The sequence below is a fragment of the Limanda limanda genome, chromosome 19 (genome assembly GCF_963576545.1).
Source record: "Limanda limanda chromosome 19, fLimLim1.1, whole genome shotgun sequence".
NCBI lineage: Eukaryota > Metazoa > Chordata > Actinopteri > Pleuronectiformes > Pleuronectidae > Limanda > Limanda limanda.
This window is the reverse complement of record NC_083654.1, coordinates 13,733,187-13,760,631: the sequence shown is the minus strand read 5'-3', so window position 1 is coordinate 13,760,631 and position 27,445 is coordinate 13,733,187. Positions and strand designations below refer to the sequence as shown.

At 42.5% G+C, this 27,445-nt stretch overlaps 2 protein-coding genes across 2 annotated transcripts in view; one reads left to right on the top strand and one right to left on the bottom strand.

Moving 5' to 3' along the window:
• jarid2b (jumonji and AT-rich interaction domain containing 2b) overlaps nt 1-5,395 on the top strand; it is a 111,255-nt gene extending 105,860 nt beyond the window's left edge. Inside the window, exons 9-18 of the mRNA XM_061092912.1 lie at nt 1,478-1,570; nt 1,747-1,865; nt 1,975-2,045; nt 2,149-2,263; nt 2,414-2,519; nt 2,780-2,962; nt 3,842-3,972; nt 4,181-4,367; nt 4,844-4,951; nt 5,129-5,395. Coding sequence (XP_060948895.1) covers nt 1,478-1,570; nt 1,747-1,865; nt 1,975-2,045; nt 2,149-2,263; nt 2,414-2,519; nt 2,780-2,962; nt 3,842-3,972; nt 4,181-4,367; nt 4,844-4,951; nt 5,129-5,395 — 1,380 coding nt within the window. The remainder of the gene's footprint in view (nt 1-1,477; nt 1,571-1,746; nt 1,866-1,974; nt 2,046-2,148; nt 2,264-2,413; nt 2,520-2,779; nt 2,963-3,841; nt 3,973-4,180; nt 4,368-4,843; nt 4,952-5,128) is intronic.
• Nucleotides 5,396-9,272: 3,877 nt separating this feature from the next.
• dtnbp1b (dystrobrevin binding protein 1b) lies at nt 9,273-18,783 on the bottom strand. The gene is made up of 4 exons (XM_061093186.1): nt 18,542-18,783; nt 14,895-15,062; nt 10,846-10,989; nt 9,273-10,539 (listed from the first exon to the last, which is right to left on the bottom strand). The coding sequence occupies exons 1-4, from the start codon at nt 18,588-18,590 to the stop codon at nt 10,199-10,201; spliced, it is 702 nt and encodes a 233-aa protein (XP_060949169.1). The 5' UTR covers nt 18,591-18,783; the 3' UTR covers nt 9,273-10,198.
• Between the last annotated feature and the right edge of the window lie 8,662 nt (nt 18,784-27,445).

Genomic DNA, 27,445 nt, shown 5'->3' with positions numbered 1-27,445 from the left:
AAGGTTCAGATAAGTGAGCTCCTCACTGGCCCAAAGCACAGCGTGTCCGAGCTCACCAGGTCACTACTGCCCTGTTCTATTTAACTGCTGTGTTTAACACCTCTGTGGCTTATTGAATAACAAAAAAGATATCAGTGATAGGGTTGCAAAGGGGCGGAAAGTTTCCAGGTAAATTTCCATGCTAAGTTTAGCTCGGGAATTTTGGAATTTTGGAAAAAAAAAAACTACACAAATTAAACGCTGAGCAATAAAAACATCATTCAAAACTCTATTTTAAAGATGTATGGAATGCAGCACACGCTGCACGTTGAGTTTCAACCCTCCACTGTGCATTCTTCCATCACATGCACAGATAACTCCCAGCATCCTTCACTCTACAGCAGGGCTATTGAGGCCTGCTGTAGAGTGCAGGACTAGTCGGGTAAGTTTCGATGATATTACTGGGGAAAATATATAAGCATGCTGATTGAGGATTGTTCATCTGTTCATCTAGACTATTTCCATTCATTTATCCATCAATTGTAAAATATGTTTGGCTAACTATTTATATCTCTGGCATTGCATTAGCGTTTTTTTACAAACTTTTTTCTCATCTTATTCTACAGAACAATGCCACGTGCACTATCTCATGTGTGGAGACATTTCACCCCATCCAATATAGAAGGAAAGGCTGTGTACATTTGCAAATACTGTGCAAAGACCAATGTTAAGAATGACACAGCGATGCAGAAGCATATAGTCAAGTGCCCAAAGTTTCCTCAGGGCTCAAATCAGCCTATGACAAAACAAAATGTTTATATTTATGTCTGTATATGACAAGGTCAATACAGTAAGTATAAATTACCCACAACATTTCCAGTTTATTCCTGTTAATTCCCGTTAATTCACGTATATTCCCGTTTATTCCCGTTTATTACCGTTTATTCCCGTTAATTCCTGTTAATTCCCACGGAAAGTTTCCAACTTTGAAAATTCCCGGAATTTTGCAACCCTAATCAGCGATTTCAAAAAAAATCTCTTCTCTGCTTCTGGTCACATGAGAAGGGGAAAAAAAGGACAAAAGATAAAGTGTCGCTGTGAGGATGAATTGGCAAGGTCATCATTCAGCAGGGTCCATTCATCCCCAGAGCTGGAGCAGGCAGATTTATGGCCACCTTCAGAGACTACACCACCTCTCTAGCGGTGGGAATATATGTGGGAGCCATAGAGGAGGCACAGAGGTGGAAACGTATTGAGAGACGTGTAGAGATGATACATGTCTGTGCACAGACAAGCATCATTTTGACCTTAATGCTTTCCTGACTCTTGTCCAGCACTATTTGTCTTAGCATTTGTATTCACACTCTCGATTCATATCCCTTATATTTGTTTTTCCATGAGTGAAGACCATAAATATAGAGTCGGGAGCTTTTTCTCATTCCCCCCAGTTTCCTTCAACACAACATGACTCATTACTCATAATGTATTTTGCTTTCAGGGGAAATCGGTGTCTTTGACGAACTTCTTCAGGATAGCCCGGAACACCATGACCATGTGCTTTAACAAGGAGCCGGGCGCTGCCGAGGTTGAGGTGAGCACGCTCATAAGTTCTTATCAAACCGCAGTTACTGAAACTGGCCTGTGGTGCCTTGGCTTGAAATGTATGACGTCAGTTCTCAGATGAATTATCACCTGAAACCTGCAGCGTGTTTCATGCATTCTTCAGCTAATCAGCTTTCCTTTTTTTTCCTCCGCTCTTTCCTGCAGCAAGAGTACTGGAGCATTGTGGAGCATAGAGACAGCCACGTGGCAGTGCATTGTGGGAAGGTGGACACCAGTACACACGGCAGTGGTTTCCCCACAGGAAAGTCAGAGCCATTTTCAAAGTAAGTCGCCTATTGACCTTCCACCTCTGGCACTATTGACTCAACTATTTGGTCACGGTATTGTTGAGTTTCCTAGAAATTAATATTTATTGTCTTCTCTCTACCTCAGACATGGATGGAACCTCACTGTCCTCCCCAATAACTCTGGATCCATTCTGAGGCATCTGGGAGCTGTGCCTGGTGAGGACACGTGGAAAACTAAAATACAAATATCCACGAAAGTTACTTTTAGCTGCATCTGTGTAATCTCCAGTGAGTAATGACCAATGCTCTTCCTCCACAGGCGTGACGATTCCCTGGCTAAACATTGGCATGGTATTTTCTACCTCATGCTGGTCTCGAGACCAAAATCGCCTTCCATTTATCGATTATTTACACACTGGTGCTGATTGCATTTGGTGAGTATCCACTGGTATTTTTTTGTGCAAGATCACAATGAAAAAAACACCTGAATTTCTCAAGCAATGTTTTTAATGCATCGAAAGCCAGTAGAGCCAGCTGGGAAAACGTTTCTGACTTATTCTTCTTTCTGTCTCTTCCGCCCACAGGTATTCTGTCCCTGCTGAGGAGAAGGCTAAGCTGGACAAGGTGGTCCATACACTGCTTCAGGCCAATGGTACCCCAGGACTAGAGATGTTGGAAAAGAACATCATGGTCAGTGTTGTCTCTGTTTATCATATTGTTATGTACAAATCCATCTTTATCTGTCATGCATTGACCACAAGTTTGAATCCCTGTGCTAACAAATGAGAAACCCAACCCGGCCTATAGCTGTGTGTCTGTTCCCATTTTGATCTCTCTCTCTCTCTTTCGCTCTCTCTCTCTTTCTCCCCATTTCACGCTTGCACTGTCCCGTCAGTAAAATGCCTCAAAAGAACAGAGTAGAAAGTAAAACCTTTCTCTTCCTCCTCCAGATCTCTCCAGAGGTGCTGTGCCGTGAAGGAATCAAGGTTCACCGCACGGTCCAGCGGAGCGGCCAGTTTGTGGTCTGCTTCCCCGGTGCCTTCGTCTCCAAGGTGTGCTGTGGCTACAGCGTGTCGGAGACCGTGCACTTTGCCACGCCACACTGGATGAACCTGGGTTACCAGGCTGCAAAGGTCAGCGTGAGAATAAAGGAGGATGTGGAAAACAAAATGTGTATCTATAAATGTCATATCTAAAATCAAATGTGTTTCGGCTTCTGGAGAATGTTTTTCTATTTGATTTCACTCCACACAACACCGGCAGTTAAAGCTCAGATTTATGTCGAGCTGATTGAAAAGAGAACCTGGAGCATAGAGCTTGATTCTCTAATCAGCCGGCGTGTTGAACTGAGGAGTAATTGCAGCAGGAAGTTTCCCCGGGAGGTGAATTTAGATTTTCTTTCTTCCGAGCGAGCCCGGACCTCATTATAGCTCTGCCAGGTTCATGGCCATAAATACAGTGATGAAAGAACACAAACCTTCATCCATACCATCATATGCAAAGTCACAGCAAAGATTACTCTCAGGAGTAATATGACATTCATACAGTATACTTCCAAATAATAAGCATTTTCACGCCTCTCGACAGCTGAGTAATCCCTCCGTCCCATTCCCGTGATCACAATATCTTCATTTACACACAACTACAATAAACGAAGCAGAAGAAATTCAAGTCCAATCTGTTTTATTTATATATACCTATATCACAAATCAAAAAATACACTTAATTCCTTCAATACATACGAGTCTCGACAGACGTCCACAGTTACACTGCAAACTCACTTTAAGATTATTATTATAAGATTATCAGCACTGTTGCAGCAGATCTGTCATATGAACTTAAATGTTTTAAACATTGAGGCAAATAAGTTTTTATTACACGGCTTGGGTTGGGGAGAAATAATATGTTTTTGTTATTAGAAATAAATAGCACATGTAAATCCACCAGGAAATTGTCTGTTGGTGAATAAGAGAACCAGAATTTGATCTGTTCTGATTTTTCTTTTCTTGCAGGACCTGAAATGTCGTCGCATAGCGAAACCCTTCTCCATGGAGAAGCTACTGTACCAGATCGCCACGGCCGAGTCGAAGAGGGACAACGGCCTTCTCCTCTCCACCATCTCCTCCCTACTCAAAGATCTCAGGTAGGATCCAGGAGTGCACACGTACCAAAAGACTATAATTTTATCTGCAGGTGAAAACTTGTCATTTCCACAGACCTAATCAAACGTAGTAGACGACCTGTTTATTCATGTTTTAAATTTATTATTGACAAATCCTGTTCTGACACAACAAGAGCAAAGGTTTTATTTTGCGTGTTCTAACCCTAGCGTGCACGTTTCTGTCCGACAGGAACCTAGAGATGCACCAGCGGCAGGAGCTCTACAAGGCGGGTCTGCTCTCCTCCGCTCGCTACGGCACGCACGACGGCGGCCTCGGGCCGGTCGAGGGCCGGAAGAAGCCTCGCGGGAAGTGGCTGGCACTGGAGTCTTCAGAGAGACGCTGCCAGATCTGTCAGCATCTCTGCTACTTGTCCATGGTGAGAGCCGAGAGTGGAGGAGTCCAACACACGACGGTTATAAGATGTGACCACTTGCATTCCTACTTGCTGGAGTGTCGCTTTGGATACGTGTTGGTGTTTTACCTTTAGTCCCACACGAGAACAAACAGTCAGATTTGATCTTCTAGGAAAGTTTGTGACTTCAAGAACGTTATGCAATAGTGACTCCAACTTTCTTAGTTTGCATTATTCTTGGCAATAACACACATCATAACAAATGAAGAAACAAACTAATTAAGTATGAAAACCAAATGATAGAATTATACAGTTTGCAATAATGTTTATATGCAAACTTACAAACTAACTTGCTCTTGTTATGATAAAGTAGGAGTATAGGACAAATGCGTATAAATAATTGATCATGTTTCCCACCACAGAATCTCAGTGGTAGGAGAATTCCCAGTGGCGTCTCTGGTTTCTATAACAAACGTGCGTGTGTGTATTTGTGTCTCCAGGTGGTTCAGGAGACGGAGAACGTGGTGTTCTGTCTGGAGTGTGCGCTGCGCTATGTGGAGAAGCACAAGTCCTGCAGAGGCCTGAAGATGATGTACCGATACGATGAGGTGAGCTGCTGTGGTGCAGTTCCCTCTGCGTCCAGCAGGGGGAGACATCAGACTGCTCGTAGATCAGTCACCATGACAGAGTTCATGTAATTTCTTGTAACGGATCTAAACTAGGCCTCAACAAAACCAACAAAATGCATATTATTAATTCTTTAATTTGTGTATTTCCTCTTCTAGGAGCAAATCAACAGTTTGGTGAACCAGGTGTGCGGCCGGGCCCTGTTAAAAAATGGCAGAGGCGTCGGTGCGGCGGTCGTGGTCAGCGGAGGAGGAGTGGGAGGAGTTGGAGGAGGAGTAGGAGGAGGAGGAGGGGAACCCTGTCTCGGCTTGAGTCCCGCCAAACCATCCCCGGCCAAGCGCGGCCCCCGGAAGCGCTCCACTGTGGAGGTGTCCCTGTCCCGCCTGTCCTCCAGCCACATCCCCAAGGCTGCAGCCGTGTCCTGAGGCCGCCCCCCCCCCCACGTCCGGCCCCTTCACGCCCTCTCCAATGATGTTATCTCTTCACCTAAAGCAGGATCACTATCAATCCACCGCTCCGATATTTAAAAATCGATTGTTTTTTGAGCTCTGGAAAAAATCCCCTCATCCCAAAAATATACAAATTCACCCCCCCCCCCCCCCCCCCTTAGTACGACAGGCTTGTTTATATTAAAGGAAAGTGAGAAAAGAAAAAAATAACAAGTTGTCTTTTTTGCACTAGTGTGAAAGAAGAATTGGTTTTTATTCTGGATGATTTTAGCCCCGCCCACCCAACCCCACCCTGCCTGATGTCGTCCTCGGCTGCATCGCGAGCATTAAGTTCACAGGAAGACTCGATGCGTCCCTTCACCTTTCTCCTGCACCCCCTCTTTTCCGACCTCCTCCGGAGCCCCCCCCCTTTCTCATCTTGCATCACTCGACTGTGAACGTGGGACGAATAATCAGGCCGCCCCCCCTTTCTTTTTTCCTCCCCTCCCTGATTTTTGTCTGATATGAAAATGATCTCGAGTAGATGCCCAAAGTTTCTCTCTGTCTTCGCTCTGAGGAAGAAGAGTCCTTTTCTTTTTTTTGTATTGATTTTAGTCGTGATGCGGCTCCTGCATTGTGTGTTTTTGTTTTTAAAGGGGTGCTGGTGACGCGAGGTAAAAACTTGAAAGACGATGATGTTGGTTTATCGTTGGTTCGGCTTTTTGTTTTTTCAAGTTCTATTTTGAATTTTAGCTTTGTTTTTTCCTAGTTTGTTTTGTTTTTTTGTTTGCGAGAAGTCTTCTGTGTATTTTTATTTTTGTCGTCATTGTGGATGTTTCTCTTCGTTGGTGGACGTGAGAGAGGGGGGGGCTCCAGCTGCTCTGACCTGTGAAGGGTCACCGCTCACCTCACTCCCTGGTCGCATGGAGGGATCCCTCCTTCGCTAGCGAGTGAAAACCGTGCCTGATACTCAGCGAGGAGATCCATTTCTATTGGTGCTGTTGGTTATCATTACTGTATAACAACACAAAAATTAAAAACCTGGGGGTCGGCGGCGCCCGCTGTTGGCGAACGGCTCGCTCGCGCACCCCCGCCCCACAGGGCAGGAAAGCTTTTCAGGCTTTTCTGGTTCTAGATGTGCAATCGTGTTAACATTCCATACTTCCAGTCCTCTTGTTTCATCTGTACCAGTAAACATTAATTATTATATTATATTATTATTATTATTGTGTTCTTTTTTTTTTTCTTTTTTGTTACTTTTGTTGAATCTGATGTGTTATCTCGAGTAGAGCCACTAGTCAACGAGTGTTAAATGTGAAATATCGAATCCAAGTTTTTCTTTTCTTTGTCTTTTCTGGGGTTTTGTTTTTGGCTTTTGCATTTGTTCCCTTTTCCAGATATATTCTGAGTGATTTTTTTTTTTTTTTTAAGAGAGAGAAGATAAAGTCCAACACAAACAAAACATCATCTTTTTTTGTACATAATCCTGTAAATTTCTTTAAATACTTGAGCCTTTTTCTGGGGTTAAGGAAGAAAGAAAGGAAGGAAGGAATAAAAGAGGAGAGAGAGAGAGAGAGAGAGAGAGACAAAGTTCCAGAGGCGTGCGCTCGATGAAGAAAAAGCCTTACATTTTCCCTTTCTTCATCCGTGTGAGTTTGATGCTTACAGGGTTGCTCTGGTAAACGTGTATAAAATGTTTAAGTGCTGCTTATATCACTAAGAAAGAAGATATTGAGTAGCCGACGACTGCCCCCCCCCCCAACCTAGTTTTGTTTGTTTAGCTTTACTTTTTTAAAGAAAAGGGAAAAAAAAGATATGTTCACAAAAAAAAAAAAAAAATGGGTTTTTACATTTTCATTACTGAAAATTCAACAAATGTAGTAGCTACTCATGTTGCACTGAGCTTGCCAGTGGTGACTGTCAAGGAAAAATCCTATAATCCAGTTTGTTGGTTGTCGTCCCTCGCAGAAGACTGAACTGTTTTAGGACTATTTAATGAAATACCAAGTCGGGTGTTTTCAACATAAAAAAAAAGTGGTTGTCAAGTTTTTATGGCCTTACAATATATTTTATTCTGGGATTTTTTTTTTTCTGTCTTGTTTTCTCAGTTATTGTTTTTTTTCTTCAATTTTCTACAGTATAAAATACTTGCTCACAGTGGGGTCTCTGGTGACTTAATTTATTAGTGCCGCATCTCGGCCTTTCCCTCCACTCGGAAAGAGAGTCTCATGTTGGTTATATTGACAGTTTTTTACTTTTGCAGTTTGTACTTAAGGTTTAATAAAAACTTACCGACACTTCACTGTCATTTCTTTCCAGCCTGCTGTGTGTCTCTTTGTGTGCGGACGATGAGAATCAGTGGTTTCAACAGGATCATTGCACTTGTATTTCACCATCTCACATGGGAGAGTGGAATTTTAACAAAAAAAGAATTCTCCTATTCGCTATATCAATGAGATTACCTTCTATTTTCTATTTCTGAATTTACAACATCTGTTTTCATGAAAAAAATATTCTTGTTCATTCAGGAAAAACTGATTTTTTTCCCCTCATGTGACTGCGATTCCCTTACATACTGCTGTGATGTCTATTGCGAAAATTAAATGGTTTCGACTTCTAATATGTGATTATCAATTTTTTCAGTCATCCGAGAAAACAACTGAGAAAATGGATGAGCAGACGAAACCATCCATTAGCTCTGAACTTTATCCATTAGTAAAAAGTTTCAATGTAAAAAGTGCATCACTGTTTTAGATCTTTCTCACGCTGGGATTGTTGTGGGGTCTGCGTTTGTCAGACGAATCCATGGAAGTGAGGAATCGTTATGATTTGGGCGAACTAACCCTCTTATAACAAGACAGATGTCAGGACCCTGCAGTGGGAAAACATATCTTCAGATAGAAAAGATGCAAAGCGAATGAACCGTGACATTTTCATGTTCCACAGGAAGCAGCTGGAGGCGCAGGATCCTGGAGGAGCTCCTCTCACACACTGGAACATGGAAGCTATCAGAGGATCCTGCAGTTCTTCATCAGCCTAATTAAAGATCATTTACTCTTATTCACTCTTTACAATGAACCGACACACTCTCAGCCTTTAAAATCCATTTACTCTCATTGTCACACTCGTATTGCTTTTTCCTTATTTTCCAGTTTTAAAAAAAAAGAACATTTAACTGTACTGATGAGTGTATATACACGGTTAAATATTCTCCCCACAGAGAAAACAGTTGTATTTCAAACCCCCTCTTCCCTCAATCCCTCCCTCCCTTCATCCCTTCATCCCTCGCTCGCCCGGTGTGTGTGTCAGCTTAAAGAGCTCGAGCAGGAGGATAAATCAAGAGTGAGCGCTCAGGGACTGTTAACGTGCTCGAACCCTAAATCCTGCTCCACATTTCATTCTATAACTTGATTCTGGGACGAAAATTCAACAATGCCGGGGGAGGAACATTTATTACCAACTAGTCAGAAACTGTAGAAGGGGGAAAAAAGGAAAGGGAGAGAGTAACGGCGTCACATCGTACAAATGTCAACATCTCTGTACAAAAACAAAGAGATCTGGATACAGTAAAACCTTCTGTGTTTTCCAGGGCATAGCACACGGTCCGTGCATGGATTTGGTCGCTCTTCAAAAGGAAATATCTGGGTTTCAAGGAATGGCAAAGGGGAACTCTCCTGTATTTGAGTGTGTATGTGTGTGACTGCCTGCCGTGTTGATCAGCTCCACTGCCACAGAGGTTTCATCTAATTTGTGGTGCACATTTAAAATATTGCAGAATCTTGAACATTAACCACTTAGAGCAAATGCAAGAAGCTTTGGGGATTCAGCTTATCCATAAAGTCAGGGAAGGAGAAGAATCATCCAGGTGGCCCCTGCAGATAAAGTCCTGTTCTAACTGTTCAGCGTTCTCTCTCAATAAAGGGTCAATTCACCCAAATTACGATTATATAAAACCAGTATTTGAAATATCAAAAACAAATATAGAGATCTGTACATTATTTGGCAGCAACAGGACACTGTTTCTGGAAAGAAAGAAATCGCACATGGACACGTCAAACCCTGGGTCACTGTTTTTATTTGGGTGAATGGATCCTTCAAGTGATCAAAGGCATATAACTTAAAACAAGTCCAAAATAAAGTAAACTTTTACTTACTTTAAAAAGTTGAATGTCTTAAAGCTGGCAGGGTTGGTTTAATTGCTGTTTGTTATTTTGCCGTATTACACAAAAACTACAGGACAAATTACCACGAAACTCAGCAGGTCAGAGGAGAACAATTTCAAGTTTATTTTCCTTCTTTAGCACTATGAAATAATGTGGTGTTTTTCCCCCGTAGAACAATTCATGGATCTCGATCAGAAAAAAAATCAGTTGTGTTTAAAGGGACTGTTCATTTATATAATAAATACCATATAATAGTAATCACCACATGAAAGAAAACATGTATGCTGAAGTATCGATACGTGCTGTTACCTGAAAAGGACACATGGATGATTTTAAAGTTCATATTTTCCCATTGACTCCTAAGTTCAAGGCCGAACTATTTATGTGCTTGTTCAATCCTATAATTCTTAAGGAAACTCAAACCTATTTTACAAGATTGAAACTCAAATTGAAACCCCAGTGGTCTTTTAAGGCAGTTCAGTTTGTGGCAGTTAGTGCAACCTCAGCGTGTTTTCCTCTGGATGTTTTCTCCTCTGTGATGTGAAAGGGATTTGAGAAGGAAGCCAATGTTGTGCAGTGTGCGATCTGGCAGCTCTGCATGTTTGTGTGTTTGTGTTTGGATCCAGTCCCTCGCTCCTCAAACCCTCAGCCCCCTCTCCTCACAGTCTTTACTGGTCTGCTCCTGTTGCTCCGCCCCTTCCACCAGCGCCATGTCGGGCTGCACCTCCTCTTCGTCCAGGGTCACCACCACCGGCGGCCTTCTCCTCCTTCTTCTTACCCCGGATCCTTCGACACCAGCACCTCCTCCTTGCTCGGCCTCCTCCTCCTCCTCGTCTTCCTCCTCCTCCTCCCCGGCCTCCGTGTCCTGGCTGGCGGAGTCGGTGCAGGTGGACGACAGGGAGCAGAGCTTGTGGCGGAGCTCGGCCTGGGTGGGAACCTGAAGACTGATCTCTGTGGTGAAGGACTCCACATCCGGATCTGAGGGAGAGAGGAGGCGCTCAGATGAATTCAGACGTAAACCAGCGTTGTTTTGTCGGATCCACGGAGGTGGAGAAGTCTCAAACAAGCTCAGTACAGGTGCGTTCCATTATTATTCATTTGCTTTCTGTCTGGATTTCTGATTTTAGTAATGAGACCAACAGATGTGGACATGCACATCTGGGGCTTCACATCTAAACATCAAGCTTGTCAATCTTCTGAGTCAAATGTTACTGTTTCAGCTCAGTGTTTGATAAGATGGAGCTTCACACATATATTTGAGTTCTCCTGAGGTCGTCCACCTACCTGTGACGGGGGAGGTGGCGCTGTTGTCCTCCCCGCCCGAGTGCAGGAACACATCCAGGGCCTCGTGGTCAGACATGTCCATCAAATCCATCTGCTCCAGCATGTCCACGTTCACCTCCATGGAGGACATGCTTCCTATCGGCTCTGGAGACAACACGGGACAACAGGTTAGGAGCCTGACGCACGAGAGCAGCAAGGAGCTGAGTCCAGGAGGGGACGTGCTTTGGGAGTTTGTTGTTTTTTTAATTCCAAAAATTCACCAAGCAGAAGCAAATGAGCACATTCAAGCTGGATGGCCTTTGACATGGACACGCTGGTGCACATAAAACATTTTGTTCAGCAAAGCGTGAACACAGAAGATGGGCTGGCAGGTGGCAATGTGTGGCGGAATAAACTTCTTAATAGGTTTTCCTTTTTCCAAGGTTTTAGAAATACTAGCAGGCCAACACGTTCACAGAGAGAATAATAAGTCAGCATGTGTCCTCAACTTCTACTGGAGTCTGTGAGATCAGACAGCCTCAGTCGCTCACACACCTCAAACGCCTGACACTCTTAGACAGGGGTGAGGATTTAAACTTTTTGGTGGAGGTGATCAACAAAACAATACAATAAATGCAACAGAATAAACCTGTATATGGATTGAACTGAAATTTATATTATATTCAACATTACAGTTATTGTATCGTTGTTGATTTTCACCAATTTCCCAGGGTACAATTCATGAATCTTTCAGACAGATTAGGCTACAGGACCCGTCACATTCTTTAACATTGTAAGATCAGACAATTTTCAACATTTTCATGGAAATGTGGTTTCATACGGGTTCTGTTGGGCCTCGGTGGGATATGAACTCTACTTCTGAAATTTGTTGGAGCAGTGAAGTAAAGTTACAGGGTCGACTCAAACAACTAATATCAGTGTCAATGTACTTCATGAATAAAAGCAGTATATACCTCAAAATATCATTATTCACAAACACCACATGAACTCCTTCAGTCCTGGATTCACCACCTTGCACAGGAAGTGCAGAACCCCCCCATGTTCACCATCATGATGAGCTGCATGCGTCACAAACAGCCAAGTCAGTGGGACAGCGGGGATGGAGGCAGAGGAGCGTGAGGGGGGAAGGAGGGAAGGAGTGGGGAGGGGTCGGGGTGGGTGGCAGATTTGGAAGCACACGAGGAAGGAGGCAGGTGATTGGCCGGCGCACCGCAGGGAGAAAAGATGCCATTGGCTACCGTACCTCAAGGAAATGAGGAGAGCAGTGGAGGGCAGCAGGAGGAGGGAGAGCAGAGTGAAGAGTCAAGAGAGCGAGAGAAAAGAAGGGGAAGATTATTTCATATGGACACTACCGCCCCCCCCCGTCCTTTACATTGCAACACACATCATCACTCAAACAGAGTTGAGAGAGACACACACACACATACGAGTTTCAGATGAAACAACCTTGAGAATTCCTCTGAATGTGCACATGAGTATTTTACACATATTTAGAAAACACAAATAAATAAACACAAAACCCTGAACAAATAAAATGCATGAAGAAATGGAGATGATGTGTATTTAACTCAGTCCCACACAAACACACACACACACACACACACACACTCTCTTCTCCTGCCTTCTCTTTCTCTCAGAGTCAGCTGTGGTGTGTTTTCTGCGACACATCTTAGAGGAACTGGGTTGTAATGCTTGTTAATGAATTCACAGTGTGTAGCCTCCTCCTCTCGTGTGTGTCTCCACTTCTCTCCCGTCAGCTTCGCAATTACCAGCGAGCAGCAGCAGCGACTCACACTCATGACACATTGTACGGAGGGATGTGGATTTTTCAGCTTTTCAGCCGCAGATGACGGCCTTGTTTCCAGCACGTGAACACAAATAAAGACAGACACACACACACACACACACACACACACACACTATGGTTGTGTTGTGAGAGCCTTCAGAAAGCACTGCATTGAGAGCATCTTTTCCGTGTGACTGCCTCCAACATGTTCTTCTTTTAGCCCAACTGTGACCTTGCCTAAAAGGTTCCCCTGCTGGGAAGGACTGTGTTTTGCCCGCAGTGATATTGCAGAGAGAATACATACATATGAGTGTGTGTGTGTGTGTGTTTGTGTGTCTGTGTGTGTGTGAGAGAGAATATGTATAAGACCCTTGAGACTGGCTTCACAGCTCTCATGGCTCACAGCTTTTTCCCTCCTCTCAGTTTATTCTCTCTTACCCTCTTTGACCGAGGTGAACCTGCTGCTTCGGGGACGGTTCAACTTTCGAACCTGTTAAAGCTGAGCTAGGCAGCAGATCTCCTCATTGAGTAAAGGTTCCATAACAACCTTTCAATTTACCGTGATCCGAGAGAAAAACTAGGTCTTCTGCCTCTGGGCTCCATTTCCAACCGTGAGGAAATCAGGTACGTGACGGGTGAGACTCTGACCAATCTCAGGGCGCTTCAGAAAGACGTCACTCCTATTGGCCATTCTACTAAGCATCTGCTCATGCATGGCCCTGCATCAATGAAGGAAATTCCTACAGGAAAGGTCACTGTGCCAGCATTGTCTCCTACGGCGTCTCTTTTCTAGTCGGGTTCCCGGCTCGAAACGTACATTTGGGCACACGACAGGTTTTTTAAATGGCAGTCACAATGTTTTGGTTGGTCTTATTGGTATTGATGGTCACAATAATCCCTATTGAAGTGATTCTTTCTTCTAGATCGGCAAAATGTTAATTCCGGAGTTGAACATGTCATTCAGCCTGAGAGAGGCTACGAAACATAAAGAACTGGATCAAGATTTGGGACTGAGGCAGTGGTGCCGCCCTGCTGTACAGATTTGTAGGTGCAGGATAATAAGGGTACAATCACATCACTAAGTTTTTGGTACGGATACGCCTGGCGAAGAGGAGCCATAGCTGAGAAGATTTGAAACACTGGTGGCCCTGTTTTAGTTTAAAACCTCCAGGGCCGTATTTAGACTCGAGAGGCAGAAACGGAGGTGTTTGGAAACGACGACAAACACAACCGCTTGCTGTTTGTGTCGTTTTGATTCGTCGGGATCCTATCATGCCGATTTCAAACGGAAAGACCCATTGTGCTGCGTCATTCAGCTCTCACACAATATGCACATTTTCAGATATGTTCCACCACAGCAGCCTCCTCTGTAAATCACTGCAAACACTCACACATTTAATAAGGGATTAATTTGAATTTGCCTGCTGTGGAAGCTGCTTTCTTCCTGTGAATCACATCACTCCAAGTGTGAAATCTGAGTCTAAACATCTCCACTGTCTGTTTTTTACTATGAATGGATGTCGGCCACACGTGGTTCTGACACGTCTTTGGATAATGAAGCTTGAATATTTCACTCACTGCAACTCAGTCCTTGTTCTTGCTGTGGGCGTTAATTAAAAAACAAAAAAATGTGAGTGACAGTGAAAGCAAGTCTGTCCCTCTCGGTGTTTAAGTCTCTCCATCTCTCCTCCTTCCTTCCTGCTCCACAATCTGCTCTAATAAGCCATTTCCAGAGGATTAAGGGGGGAAGACAGATGAGTCAAAGAAGAAGAGATGTTACAAACATTACTTCAAGAGTCCAGCACCTCTCGGCTGCAGACCCTCTTTTCAGCACATCCTTAAAAGAATTTCAGCACAAGTCATTTGGCAGTAACGCATGGAGTAAACTGCAAAAGGATTCTGTTACGATCCCAGTGGAAGAGAAATGCATCTGTATGGAAAATGCATTGGTGTGGCACGCTAGCATTTTTCAAAGTAATGGCTCCGGCACCGGGTGTGTGGAGCCGCGCTGCAGAAAGCCATTATGGCTCAATCTGGTGATATGCAGTTGAAGTGTGACGGCTTCGGTTGATGGTATCAAGACGTTGGAATTAATTTGTTTGAATGCTGGACGGCTTTTGCATTCACCCTTGAATAACTCCTCAACGGTTTTGTCCCCTTTTCCCTCTGCAGGCATGAGATCACAAGAAATACTTCATTTCAAGCAGTTTAACTACGATCAAAGAGCGAGAATACAATCACTGTCAAGGCCCCCCCCCCTCACCTCTCCTCTCAGCGATCTGCAGGTAGCCGGTGGACAGGTACTGCTCCATGTCTTGCTGGAAGGCCTCCTCGAAGAACTTCTGCCTCTCCTTCAGCTTCACCTGGGGGGGTGCGACCCCTCCCTGCTCTGCCCCTGGCACTCTCTGCGGGTGCTCCGCTTCCAGCTCCACTGCAAAACACAAAAGAAGAACGATTTTTTAACGCAAGACTCTGCAACTTTCGCTTAACAGCAGCCCATGTGGCCACAGGGGGATGCAGATATGCAAAAAAAGGGAAATGCTGTAACAAAGTGCAGCAGGAGCGTTAATAGAACAGAGTCATGGAGTCAAAGAATTCAACTCATTATGAAAAGAATAATGTGTGAAAAAGCTGTGGAGAAAGGCAAACTCCACGAAACTAAACGATTTCTACAAACACTCTAAACCACGAATCCAATTTATATTCATTGTTACATCCAAAATAAATGAAAAACCTTGACAACGACTCAGGTTCAGTATTTTCTTCTTTGGCTCAAGGTCGTACTGATGCAAATACAAATCTGTTTGCAACAGGCAAATAAAGCAAAAACTAATTTAATTTAGATAAGTTTTAATTAAGCCCCATCAAATTGGATTTAATAAAAAGAGTCTAAATGATGGTTCTATCGAATGCGCTGTTGTCTGAAATTAATAACTCTGACATCAGACATAAGGACAAACTAAAAGGCAACAACCTTAACGGAAGAATGATGATGAGCTCAATTCAAACACATCTTCACACATCCTGTGATTCTCCTGAGCCTCAATAACTCAAAACTGTTTCTTGTCAAACATCCCTCATGAGCCTCAGACACTTCAGTGAACCAGGCCTCACCTCCTGCTGCCTGTTGGCTCAGTCCTGCTGCGGCATTAAAGGGGAAAATCCACATCACATATAACTGAGATTCAGCTGTAATTCTTTGTTGAATTTACAGTTTACAGTCACTCAGTTTTACAACGTGAGGTTAAAATGGTCCATTTGATAGATGATGTTCAGCTTTGCAATATTCAATGTTCTTGTATTTTCTTATTATTTAAAACAAGCAATTATTTAACAAAACCTCTGCAAATCATCTTTTGGTAGCGTATACAATTTAAAAGATAATTTAATACACTGACTGTCCTTTCTTAGATATGACTCGTGGCTTTAACTAGTCATCTGCTGGATCCTGATTGGCCAAGACACAGCTTTGGGGCAGACTGTGTCGGCCAGTTTAAAGTGTCTGTGTGGACAGGTCATCAGAGGGAGGAGCTTAGTGAAAAGAAGGGTGATAGAAGCGACCCTGCAGACAGAGGAGGGCTCTCAGTTTGTGTTCATGCTTCTTCCTGTTCCTGTGTGCGTGTGCAGCCTGGAGTCTCTGACAGGCTGTCTCTTCAGTTCTATCACTTCCCTCTGATAGACCACAGCGTTATATAAGACCACTCGCTGACACTAACTACTTTGGCAAGAGCCAAGCCACTGTATATATAAAATGTCTGATCGGACCAGTATCTTGGTTGAATGTGGACAAAATGCACATCACATTTTGGGTATGTTGATTTTAAAAGATGAGTCGCTGACATGAATTTACATCTGTTCATTTTTAATCTGGAAAATAATTCAAATATGTTGCACTGTCAACTGTTTAGAGCAGATTCTAAGTCTGTAAGATTGAGCATTGCTTGGTTTCGGTCTTCGGTCATTACCTTTGAAATACATGTGGTAACAACTACAATATTGCGTCTTGTATTAGTCTTCTTGAGGATCAAGTGAACCAGGAAAAGGTACAGCTGAATGTTTTCTCCCCAGCATTACAATGCACACGTGAATCAAAGGGAAAATGCATTTGATAATTGATTATTTGGCAGCATCCAATAGAACAAAGAAGAACAATCCCAGTGGTCAGTCAGTAGATGATCAACAGTGTCTTATCAGAACCAGAGCCTCTACACCATTCTCTGCTTTTTGTCCACGAACACCAGCTCCCACAAAATCACAAAATCAATATCAAAATTCATCAAAAAAAGAAATTCAATACAATACACTGCTCAAGAGGTGTTAACTACAGTCGGATCAGAGAGCATGCGCCTACACACACACACACACAGACACACACAGAGGGAGAGAAAGACAGAGAGAGCTTTTATTTTCTAAGTCTCCAAGGGCTGTTAGGGCTGTTAGTGTGACGTTTATCATTAGTGATAGATGTGTGTGTGTGTGTGTGTGTGTGTGTGTGTGTGTGTGTGTGTGTGTGTGTGTGTGTGTGTGTGTGTGTTTGTGTGTCTTGTAGAGACTGCTCTACTAGATTACAAACCTCAGGGAGGCTTTGTTCAGATTGTGAGGGGTCAGTAACAGGGGATCCAGACGGAGTGAGGAAGAAAGATTGGCTAATCTAATTCTCAAATCCATTATTAGCCGGCACTGTCTATTTGTTTAGAGCTACAAATATATAGACTAAAGTAGAAAATATGGCCTTACACTCAGTAAAGATTTCCTTCCTAAAAGAAATATGTTCAAGAGTGATGTACATGAGGGGAAAGAAAGGATTGTTGGTTTAAATCATGTGATAGAAGCCACTGCCGAACATATACTATCTAAACTTTAGCCAATGAATCTGCTGTGTGTGTGTCTTTCTGTGTGTGTGTTTGCTCGTCTGAATGTGAAAACCTGTCCCTCCTTTCTCCATCAAATCTACATGAAAACAGCTCATAAGTCCCAGAGAGTCACAAGCCTCAACCACACAGTTCATATAAGAAGAGGAGAGTGTATACCTCCGACCAAGCTGCACCATATCGCACACATTCATAGAAATCTGCTCCATAAATGTGTCAGATTCTTTTCATCTAGATCCATGAATGAACTTATTAACCTTCGCATTACAGGAATGGTTTATTTCAGATTCCCTTCAAACACTCAACACTCAAATTTCACTTCCTACGTTTAAGACAGAGCTTTTTTTATCTTTCCAGACTTCTTTGGAACATAAAGCCACCTGTGTTCTATAAATCTCCCTCCCTGCTTCCTCTTTTATTTATTAATCTCTCCTTCCTCCCTTCTCTTGGAGTCTTTTCTTCCTCGTCATCATCTACCAGATAACCATATCCTGCTCCGCTTGTTACTGCAGCTCCAGGGACTATTTTTAGCTCCCACTCATCATCTAGCCTGCAGGATTAAGTTTGTGCGGATGTCTTAACTCATTAGCTCCAACACTTTCTACCCACTTACTATACAGATTTAAACCAACCCTAAGATTCACGTGCATGCACAGGAAAGTTGAAAAGACACTTCAACGCACAAATACTCGCACAAATTCACACAAACAGCCGATAGCACCCTTGTGTGATGATGATTCATAATATAATTGTGAGCACAAGCTCGTATGCACATCTGGGGAAGATTCATATAGGAGCTGTGGAAACTGTATTGTTAGTTGCAAAGATGACGTCAAATGAAAGAACATCTTTTTATTTTATTACAGAGGGAAATAATTACTAATGGTGCTCAAGCTGCTACAAACAGCTAAACCTGAACCATCTCGTCGAAGGTGGAATTTCCTTCATGAGAGAAAGACGACGCATGAATGAAGGTCACAACAACTAAATATTTTCAACTGAAAAACAGAAACCTGAACTATGAATTCCAGTGTATTACCTGAGTTTGTATTTGCAGTCTTATTCGCTGTGTCTGTTCCTGCAATCATCACGTAGGAAAACCAAATCAAAAATCCACCGTCTCCTCACAGATCTTTGTGTAAGTCGTCGTCATGTACTCACAAAGTGTTGTGTCTCTTCCTCACGTCTCCACTGTGTGACCCAGAACTCAGCTGGACATAAAATAAAGACATCAATAATATGAGATAATCTTGTTCTGCTCGTTCAGACGACTGTGTGTGTGCAGACGGATCGATGTGAGATGAGACTGTTGATGTGCTTACTCTCGTATCTGTTCTCAGCGGCAACAGAAAGGGATGTGAGATTCGTGCTATCAAAACACAGGAAGCAGAACCCACAGACAATAGGCTGGTATGAGAGTGTGTATGTGTGTGTGTGTGTATATGTGTGTGTCTGTGAGATAGAATGCATGTGTGGGTGATCATGCACCTGGTTCCTATATACCATTCCCCATCCGGGCACAATAAACAAGCAGAGAAGCATTTTCCTGCAGATGAACTCTGTCGTTAAACTGCAGTTTGCATTTGATTTGCAGACTTTACAAGTGTGAGTTTGCATGCGTGTGTGAAGACTAAACAGAAGCAGAACTGTGAATGCTCTTTTATACCCTATGTAAATGTGTGTCTATATATAGAGGCGCAGAGACCAACCCAGAAGAAGTGTCTGCAGCTGAAAAGTAGCCGTCCAGGCAGATACAAGTCTCCACGACTCAGCTTCAGAGCTTTAGATTTGACTCAATGGAGTCAATTTCTCACAGCTCGGCTCCCGAAGCCAAAATGCAAATCTTAGCGTTAAGTGTTAGTCATACAGGATTGGTCACCACATCTCTTTTGTGCGCGCAACGCTAATTGGGAGCTTACTTACAACAGGAACTAATTTGAGTACTTTGAGCCATTTGAGACTTTATTTCAGGCGGGAAAGGAGCTGCTGATTGCTGATTGGAGCTTTTTCAGGATTTTGTTTGGTGAGATCCGTTAAGTACAGGGAATATTTTTCTCAGGGAATTGATACACTTCATTTAAGTGACCGTCAATAACAAGCAACAGTCATCAGCATCTGATTCAAGTCACTGCAGCGCTGATCCACACTCCACAAGCTCTGAGGCCACATGCTACTACGTGCTACAACGTTTTCATTTGGAAACTAAAATGATCTCTGTCCACACAAGCGTTTTGGCTGCTCATCAGTTTTAATCCAAATCCTAACACGCCTGGAAACGCATATCACATGACCACTAACGAACACAAGTGTCCCTCTGATAGCCCTTAAAGCAACACTTGTATTCTATTCTCCATGCTGTGTTCCACACGTTAAGCTGCTAATGGAGGTCGCTTCTTCCTGAAGGGGGGTCATGTGATAGAAGCCGGAGGAATCGGCCAAAATTACGCTTCTAAACATATCAGTGTCTTTTCAAAGTAAAATGGGGTGAGCAGCGTCTCCAAACGTAGCTGTGTGGACACACAGTGTATCTGTAGCAGAGTTCATGCTTTTTAAAATAAAGATGAAGCCATGTGGCTGCAGCCTTAGTTCTGCTGCTACGGGTTAGGGTTAGATTGTCAGAGGACACATGATTCGTGCAATTTCTCTTTTCTCCTTCCTCTTCATCACATTCATGTCTCATCAACACAGGTCACTGACTTGCCTCCTTCCCTTGAGTCCTTGCTCTCTGTCATTGCAGATCCAGGATTGCGGCTGCTGCCACATTGTGATTGTGGATTATGATGACAACTAGATTTCTTAGATATACAGTATGCCTACTCGCTTATACTACCATTTCTGGCAATACCTCTTTCGTTACAGATGTCATTGCCGCTCCCTTCATTTTCTTCAGCAAGAATACCGTAAACATTGATACACCTCTTTATGATAGACACTGTCTTTTCTCATACATTTTGTAAATATTGTTATTTTGTCGATGTGCTTTGTGTAGCATCTGTTGCCCTTCTGTCCACCCTGGGAGATGGATCCCTTCCCCTGCTGAAAAGGTATCTGAGTAGTTTTTCCTCACCTTGTTAAATCTGTCATTTGTGAATATGAGCTACACAATTTAAAATTGAGTTGATAGAGTGGTTGACTCTGTAGCAGTAGTGGTACTTTACTTTGACGCTTTGATAGCTGGACGGATGGATGAATAGGTGGATGGAAGGATGGCTGGATGGATGGATCAGTGGACTCCCTGACCAGTTTGCCATTATGGTCGGCCAAAGCCCCGGGAATAGAGCCAGTGTTTGTGTACAGACAGTGTTGGATGTGTAATGGTCCTCGGAGACTGTTTGTATAAGCGAGAGAAAAAGACAGAGCAGTGCACAGAGAGACAGAGAGAGAGGGACGGCTGTTTGCATGCAGGATTTGTGGAGGGGTGAACTTCTATACGTGTGCCATTCTCAGAGAAAGAGATAATAAGAGACAGGGGCATTGTGACATCTGCCTGTTAGAGAAAATCCCCCAAAAAGTGAAGTGCCGTATGTTTATGTTTAAGGTCTGAACACTTCTCAGCATTTCAATTCATTTTAATTAGTCAACAAAACAGTTTCTGGCATTTTTCAAGCCGGGATCAAACTATAATACTAATCCCTGATGAGCCCAAATGATCTTTGTGTTTTTCTTCTATTCTGATTACGCCTCAAACAATCCATTCCCAATCTCATTATAACCGTTTCACACACTTTACATCACACAGATCAAATGTTCGATATCTGATATAAAATTGCCCTTGTTCGAGCCGTCACTTTAAATTAGCTGTCTGCTCTCAGATGGATTAGTTTCCGTTTGCTTATAAAGGCCTAATGTTTCATTCTGAGACAGCAGCACCGACTCGAGCCCGGAGACCGAGAGGCAGCCCTGACAGCGGAGACAGACTCTGCTCCTTCTTCTTCTTCTTCTTAAGCCCTGCTCACTCAGCCGGGGCATTTTTAGATTCTGTCCGCCTCGCTATTACTCTCAAGTGCTGAGGTTTCCGCTAAAGGCAGCCCCCATGCTGTAAATAACACACACACACAATCACTTCCCTATCACTCTGTCACATACACACACACACACACACACCAGTAACTGGCACGTTAGGTGACAAATGAGACACAACCTGTGTTCCAGAAGGACTGAATTAACTAGTTTTGTACTTATATGAAAGAAGCGCGAGCATTGCACCGGCACATTACACATAGAACAAAGAAGGAGTGAGTCATTACTGTGGCTGAAGTGTAACTAAACAGTGTAGAATGACCCATCCAGGCATTTATCTGAATCCCTGCTATCCTGTAATGGCTTTCTGGCTGCTGCGAGTCTCAGGTCTCACTTTGCAGGATAAAATAAATGTGCACATAGCAAACACACACATGCATGCAGTCACTTTGTTGGTGTTATAATGACTTCACACTCATCCCCAAACTGACCACAATGCAGAAAAGGAAAGAAACAAAACAGAAACCAGAAGACAAAGACACAGAACCCAACAAAGGCTGAGAAACATAGAACATAGAACAATGTCATCTGCACTAAGGACATATTATCAAGTATCACATTCATGTATATTAGCCAATCTAAACAATAAAGGTCTTTGCACATCAAGACTGTATTTTTTTGTTCAAAATATATACGACCTCAAGTTGTGTCAGTCATGTTTATCTGTTGACCGTCATTTAAGTTTTCGGATCAGTGGATGAGATTCGTCTGGTCCCTGAAGGCTTCTTGGGATTTGGATGAACCCAATGTTTTACCTTTCTTTATTCAAGAGGGGAAAGAAACACAAAATCCTCCTCACCGCTTGACTCCATTTAATTTCCTACATTTCTCTGGAATGTTTGATTTAGGACAGAATATGATTTTGAATACACGACTGTTGCTGTAGTGATATCTTGTGAATCTTGGTTAGACTGCAGCATCTAATATCTAATATAGGTCTGTGTTGCTGAGACTATACAAAGTGAAATGCGCTGTGCACTACACACAGTGTGGGTGTGAGTTTACTACAAACTTTGTGTTCCCCTCATGTTTTATTTGACAGCAGCTACAGATGGAAACTAAGCTCTCTGTGGTTTTGTGGTTTTTCTTTACTCTCTTCCCTTTACTCACTCTTCAGGTTCACATACTACCCAAATTTTGCAAAGATGGTTTCTGTTTTTTTGTGAGCTGTGAGCTGTAAGACTGTTACTAGTAAAACATTTTTTTGAAAGTTTGGTTTTAATTTGCTATTTGATGTGTGTATCCGTGGTACTTTGCTATTTGTGGCTCTCTCCCCAGATCTTGGATGTGTAAATGAAAACCAATTTAAAAAGTGCTTGTCATCTTTGATTATTATCGATTGAAATACCAGCCAAATTTATCAAATATAATCAGATTAATATTGCGATATAATTTTGTTCTAATCTTATCTGCTTTATTGGCTTATTTTGTTCATATTTCTGCAGCTGTCTTATTTCCAGTTGTCCCAAACCACAGGTCTGCAGCACAGACATTTGTCCAATCATGTGTAATCACGACTGTAACCATGTGCCAAGCATCCAGAGCCGGCAAGCAGACAAACTAGTTTCTACTGGTTTGTGCTGAAATGTTTGCAGTGATGCAGCAGTTACTGATGAGTATCTAATGATATTATTATACACGAAATAATGGAGTCGTACATCTGGTGTGTTGGAGATGCTGAGTGGAGATCTTCAGTTACGCTTCTCATGCTTGAAGCTGTGTTCTGAAGATTAAGATGCAGACACTTTGAGAACAGAGTAACAGTCAGGAGCTTGTTAAATATTTGCCCAGTCCACATGATTCCTGATGGCACACATTCTCTCCCTTTAATTCTGTCACCCAGTATCAATCCTCTAATTTGAGTGGGAGTCAAACACGCACACATTAAACCAGCTCTGCGAGTTACACATGTAACCAGGCAACTGTGCAGCAACATGTTGGGCAAAGCTCAGTAGGAGGGCTTCTCTTCCTGCTAAGTCATGCACAGTCTGAACACCAGAGGATACAACATCACAAATTATGGCTTATAACATAGTAAAAAGAAACCACATGGCTGATGAGACTCCATATAAAGGGAAATCCCCAATTACGCAGCCTGGAGTGATCACGTAAATTAATTTTGACTGGTTCCATATATGAAGGCATCTCGCCAGAGTGTCAAAACAACAAGCTGCCGTGTTGTTTACCTGCCTGCCAATTAGTCCAGGAGAAAGAACAGAGGGGTAGAAAGATAAATTGCTTAGACAGACTGGAACGTGCGCACTCACACAGACACACAGGCACACAGACACACAGACACACAGACACACACACACACACACACACACAAACACACACACGCACGTTAATGGATAAAGTGGATGGATCACGATGGGGCCTAGCAGCGACTCAGAGGTGTCAGCTGACTGCTCGACCATCCAGAGTAGACGACTGTGTAGCGGGATTAGGACTGTACCAATTAGATGTGAGAGGGGGTAAAGGTCTGAAACCTTACTGGACATATCATGTTTGTACTATTAAATAAGCTATTGTCATTAACTATTATAATTAAATACACAGAAATTTTAGCTTTTAACAGTATATTCTAGTAAATCCTAGATAAATGCGATACAAGTGCTCCTACTTGCCATTACAGACCCTTGTGATGTTTATGGTTATATCTATCTATTTATCTTTTAATTCTATTTGATTGATATTGTCTACATTATGATAACTGTTTGAAACATGTGACTTTTGGGTTTCTTGAAAATGAGCTTAATATTAAGAAAAATAAAACACTTGCCCTCCTCAGCTAATGTTGCTGATGCTTGAACCCTGTGGAGATTCTGTCAATTAAACAGTGAGTGCACTGCAGGGGATTTAACTTCAGCCTCAGTCTGTATCATCTGAAGAGCTTAAAGCTATAGATTTGATAAACACCCAAGAGGCTAACTGAGCATTCCAGCTCTGAAGTAATGAAAGCCCTGGAAATATCAAACGTTTGGGCCTCATGAGGCAGCAAATAAATAAATGCAGAATATTTTGAGGGTCAAAGATAACCTGAGTCTTAAATGACCTCTGGAAACCTCAAAGAATAGATTGTTTGACTTCATTGGCTCTATTTGAATGATCTAACGCATGTAGCATGTACGTTGAGACCCTATTTCCCAGCAATGTACCTGAACACACCTCCCTTGCCCATAGGTGCTCACCTTCTGTGAGTGCACTTGCTATTCAAATATACACACTTCCTTCCTGAATCTCATGCATGCATTTATTATTTTACCATTTTTTAAATCAGATTTACATCAATGGCGGTGCAAGAAATTCTGTATTATACTTTCAAATGCTTGGAGACATTTATCCTTGTTTAACCAGAACTGTCTTGTTGATGCATATAGAAAAACAATGAGTAGCTGTACTTGTTCTATCTCAGCCATATCCGCCAGTTTGTTTTGTTTCCAAAGTGAATGAGTTCAAAATCAAAATATTGTGGGTAGAAGAGCCCGAAACAGAGTTGATGGATGGGGAAATGTGAGCAAAATATTTTCTATGTAGCCGATGTGAATATATATTCTGTTTCCACCGCTCGCTGACATTTACCTCCAAACATTTAAATGGCTGCAAGGCATCTGGCCTTTTAAAACGTGTATATTCAAGCGTAGAATATGCGTGTGTACGTTAGCATGCTGTCACACAACACACGGGATCAGAGAAACAAGTTTACACCAGCAGGGGCCTGATGGTTAGAAAGAGCACCAGAGATAAAGGGCATGGAGCACATAGTGTATGCATTGTAGTGTAGTATAGCATAGCATAGTACAGTATTGTATTGCTATTTAGTTCTTGGATCTGCAGCTTATCGACCAGGCAGGAAGATGAAAAGTTCAAACACTCACAACAACCGATTTGTAGACAAGTTGTTAAAGTTGTAGACAAGTTGTAAAATCTGCTGAGTGACTCCCAGGCCACTAGCTGACTTCTAGGAAGATAAAGTCACTGTGAGAATTTCTTAAAAACAAACTTTTTGTTTTCAGAAGCTCAACTGAGAATCAAGAAGCAAGATATTAAACATTTTGCAAAGTTTTCACGAGTTGGCCCTCGACTGAAACTTTCTCAGTATTAAAATCTTGCTTGGTGCAGAAAATTAGCCCCATAGACACGTTGATATTTTGCTGGTTGTTGTGCCTCATGTCTCAAATGCCTCATAAATAAACGTGTATTTAACATTAAAATATTAATTCTGGTTGGATGAAAGATTGGCAAATAATAAGACTTGGGATTTGCACCAGTGTATCAGAGACTGATAATGATTTTAGTTTATAAATTGATGACAATTGGTTTTGCTCCAGTGACCTTCAATAACAAGCGATCCATTGAGCGTAATATTATGGCTAATATGGCTTTGAACCAATATCTTGATAACAGAGACAGAGAGACAGAAAGAGAGATAGAGTGGGTTGTTTTATCTGACAGCACCTGACAGTACATTTTCAAACAGAGGCTCCATCCATCACGGAGACAGAGAATGGGCGGGGGGTGTCTACATGAACTCAGAGGTCTCTCAGCTCTTCACACGCCGGTCAAACCACCCACCCTGCACATTCCTGCTCAAACACAACTATGTAGTTTGCCAGAAAGATATTTACTTTTCACTCTTCAGGATATGGTTTTTATCCGATTGAATCTGGCTTCACTTCTAGTGAATAAGCCACAGGCTCCAGTGCAGGGGTCTACAGTGTGAGTAATTAACTGTCATTTACATCTAATAATAGATGTGTGCAAACAGATGCACAGTGGCACGGTGCTGCAGTGGTTAGCTCACTGTCGCCTCAAAGCAAAAAAGGTTCTTGGTTCCGAACCCCGGCTCAGTCTTCTTGTAATGAGTTGGCATGTTCTCCCCCAGTCTGCAGTGTTTTTTCTCCTGCTTCCTCCAGGAGTCCAGAGACATTCACAGATTTGGGTTCAGTTAATTGGAGACTCCAGAGTGTGTGTGAGTAATTCTTTTCCTAACCACTATTCTTCTACACCGAATAACAATATAAGATCAAGGAAATGCCAGATAAATATTGATATATTGGTAAACGTAGACACACACACAACAAACACACTGTGACGATTATAAACAGTATACATGAAATAAATAGTAAATATGCATGTAGGAAATGTACTACCTTTTAACCGTCCTCCTAAATTTCTTTGTCTGCTCCTAATTTTTTTCATTCCCTGCAGTTTAACTAATATTTGAGGACCTGCCTGGTAAGTGATATCGCCTAATATGTGAAAATTGAATTCTTGCTAATCAAAATTGTGCAGTTCCAGTCCTGATTCATTCATCATTCAAATGCAGCCAAACTCTCAAACAGGGATTAAATGTGTCGTACTGAACAATGAAAAACTCGCTCCTGCACTCTGAGATAAATATGAGAGAAAAAGAATCCTCGCGCTGCCAAATAAATCAAGAGTTCAACCAACGGGCTCTAAACAGCAGACAACAAGGAATCGAAAAAGAGCAGGGTCTGGATACAATTTATTACCTCCATGAAGACCTTTACCATATGCACATACAATGTAGCACAGCTATGTCATCATGTTTTAGTGGAAAGAGATTGTAAAAAATCTCCCTGCTCCCCAAGAGACAATTAAAAAAGCTTACATCACCAAAAAATCTGTGTGAACTCTTAATCGAGGCTGAATGAGGAGTAAAAAGAGGAGGAGGAGGAGGAGGAGAGGGAGAAAAGTGAGGATAAGAGGCAGGTTAATTAGATGCCTTGAAGGGGTTTTTACTCCCAGAGATAAGGCGGATGTCTTGTTCAGCAATGGCCAACGTAGTAATGACTGTACATTAGCCTAGAAATTAGGAAACCTGGCCAAAATGATCCTCCAGTCAGGCGAAGGTAGTTATACAACAAAAACTGTGAGAGCACGGAAACTACACACACAC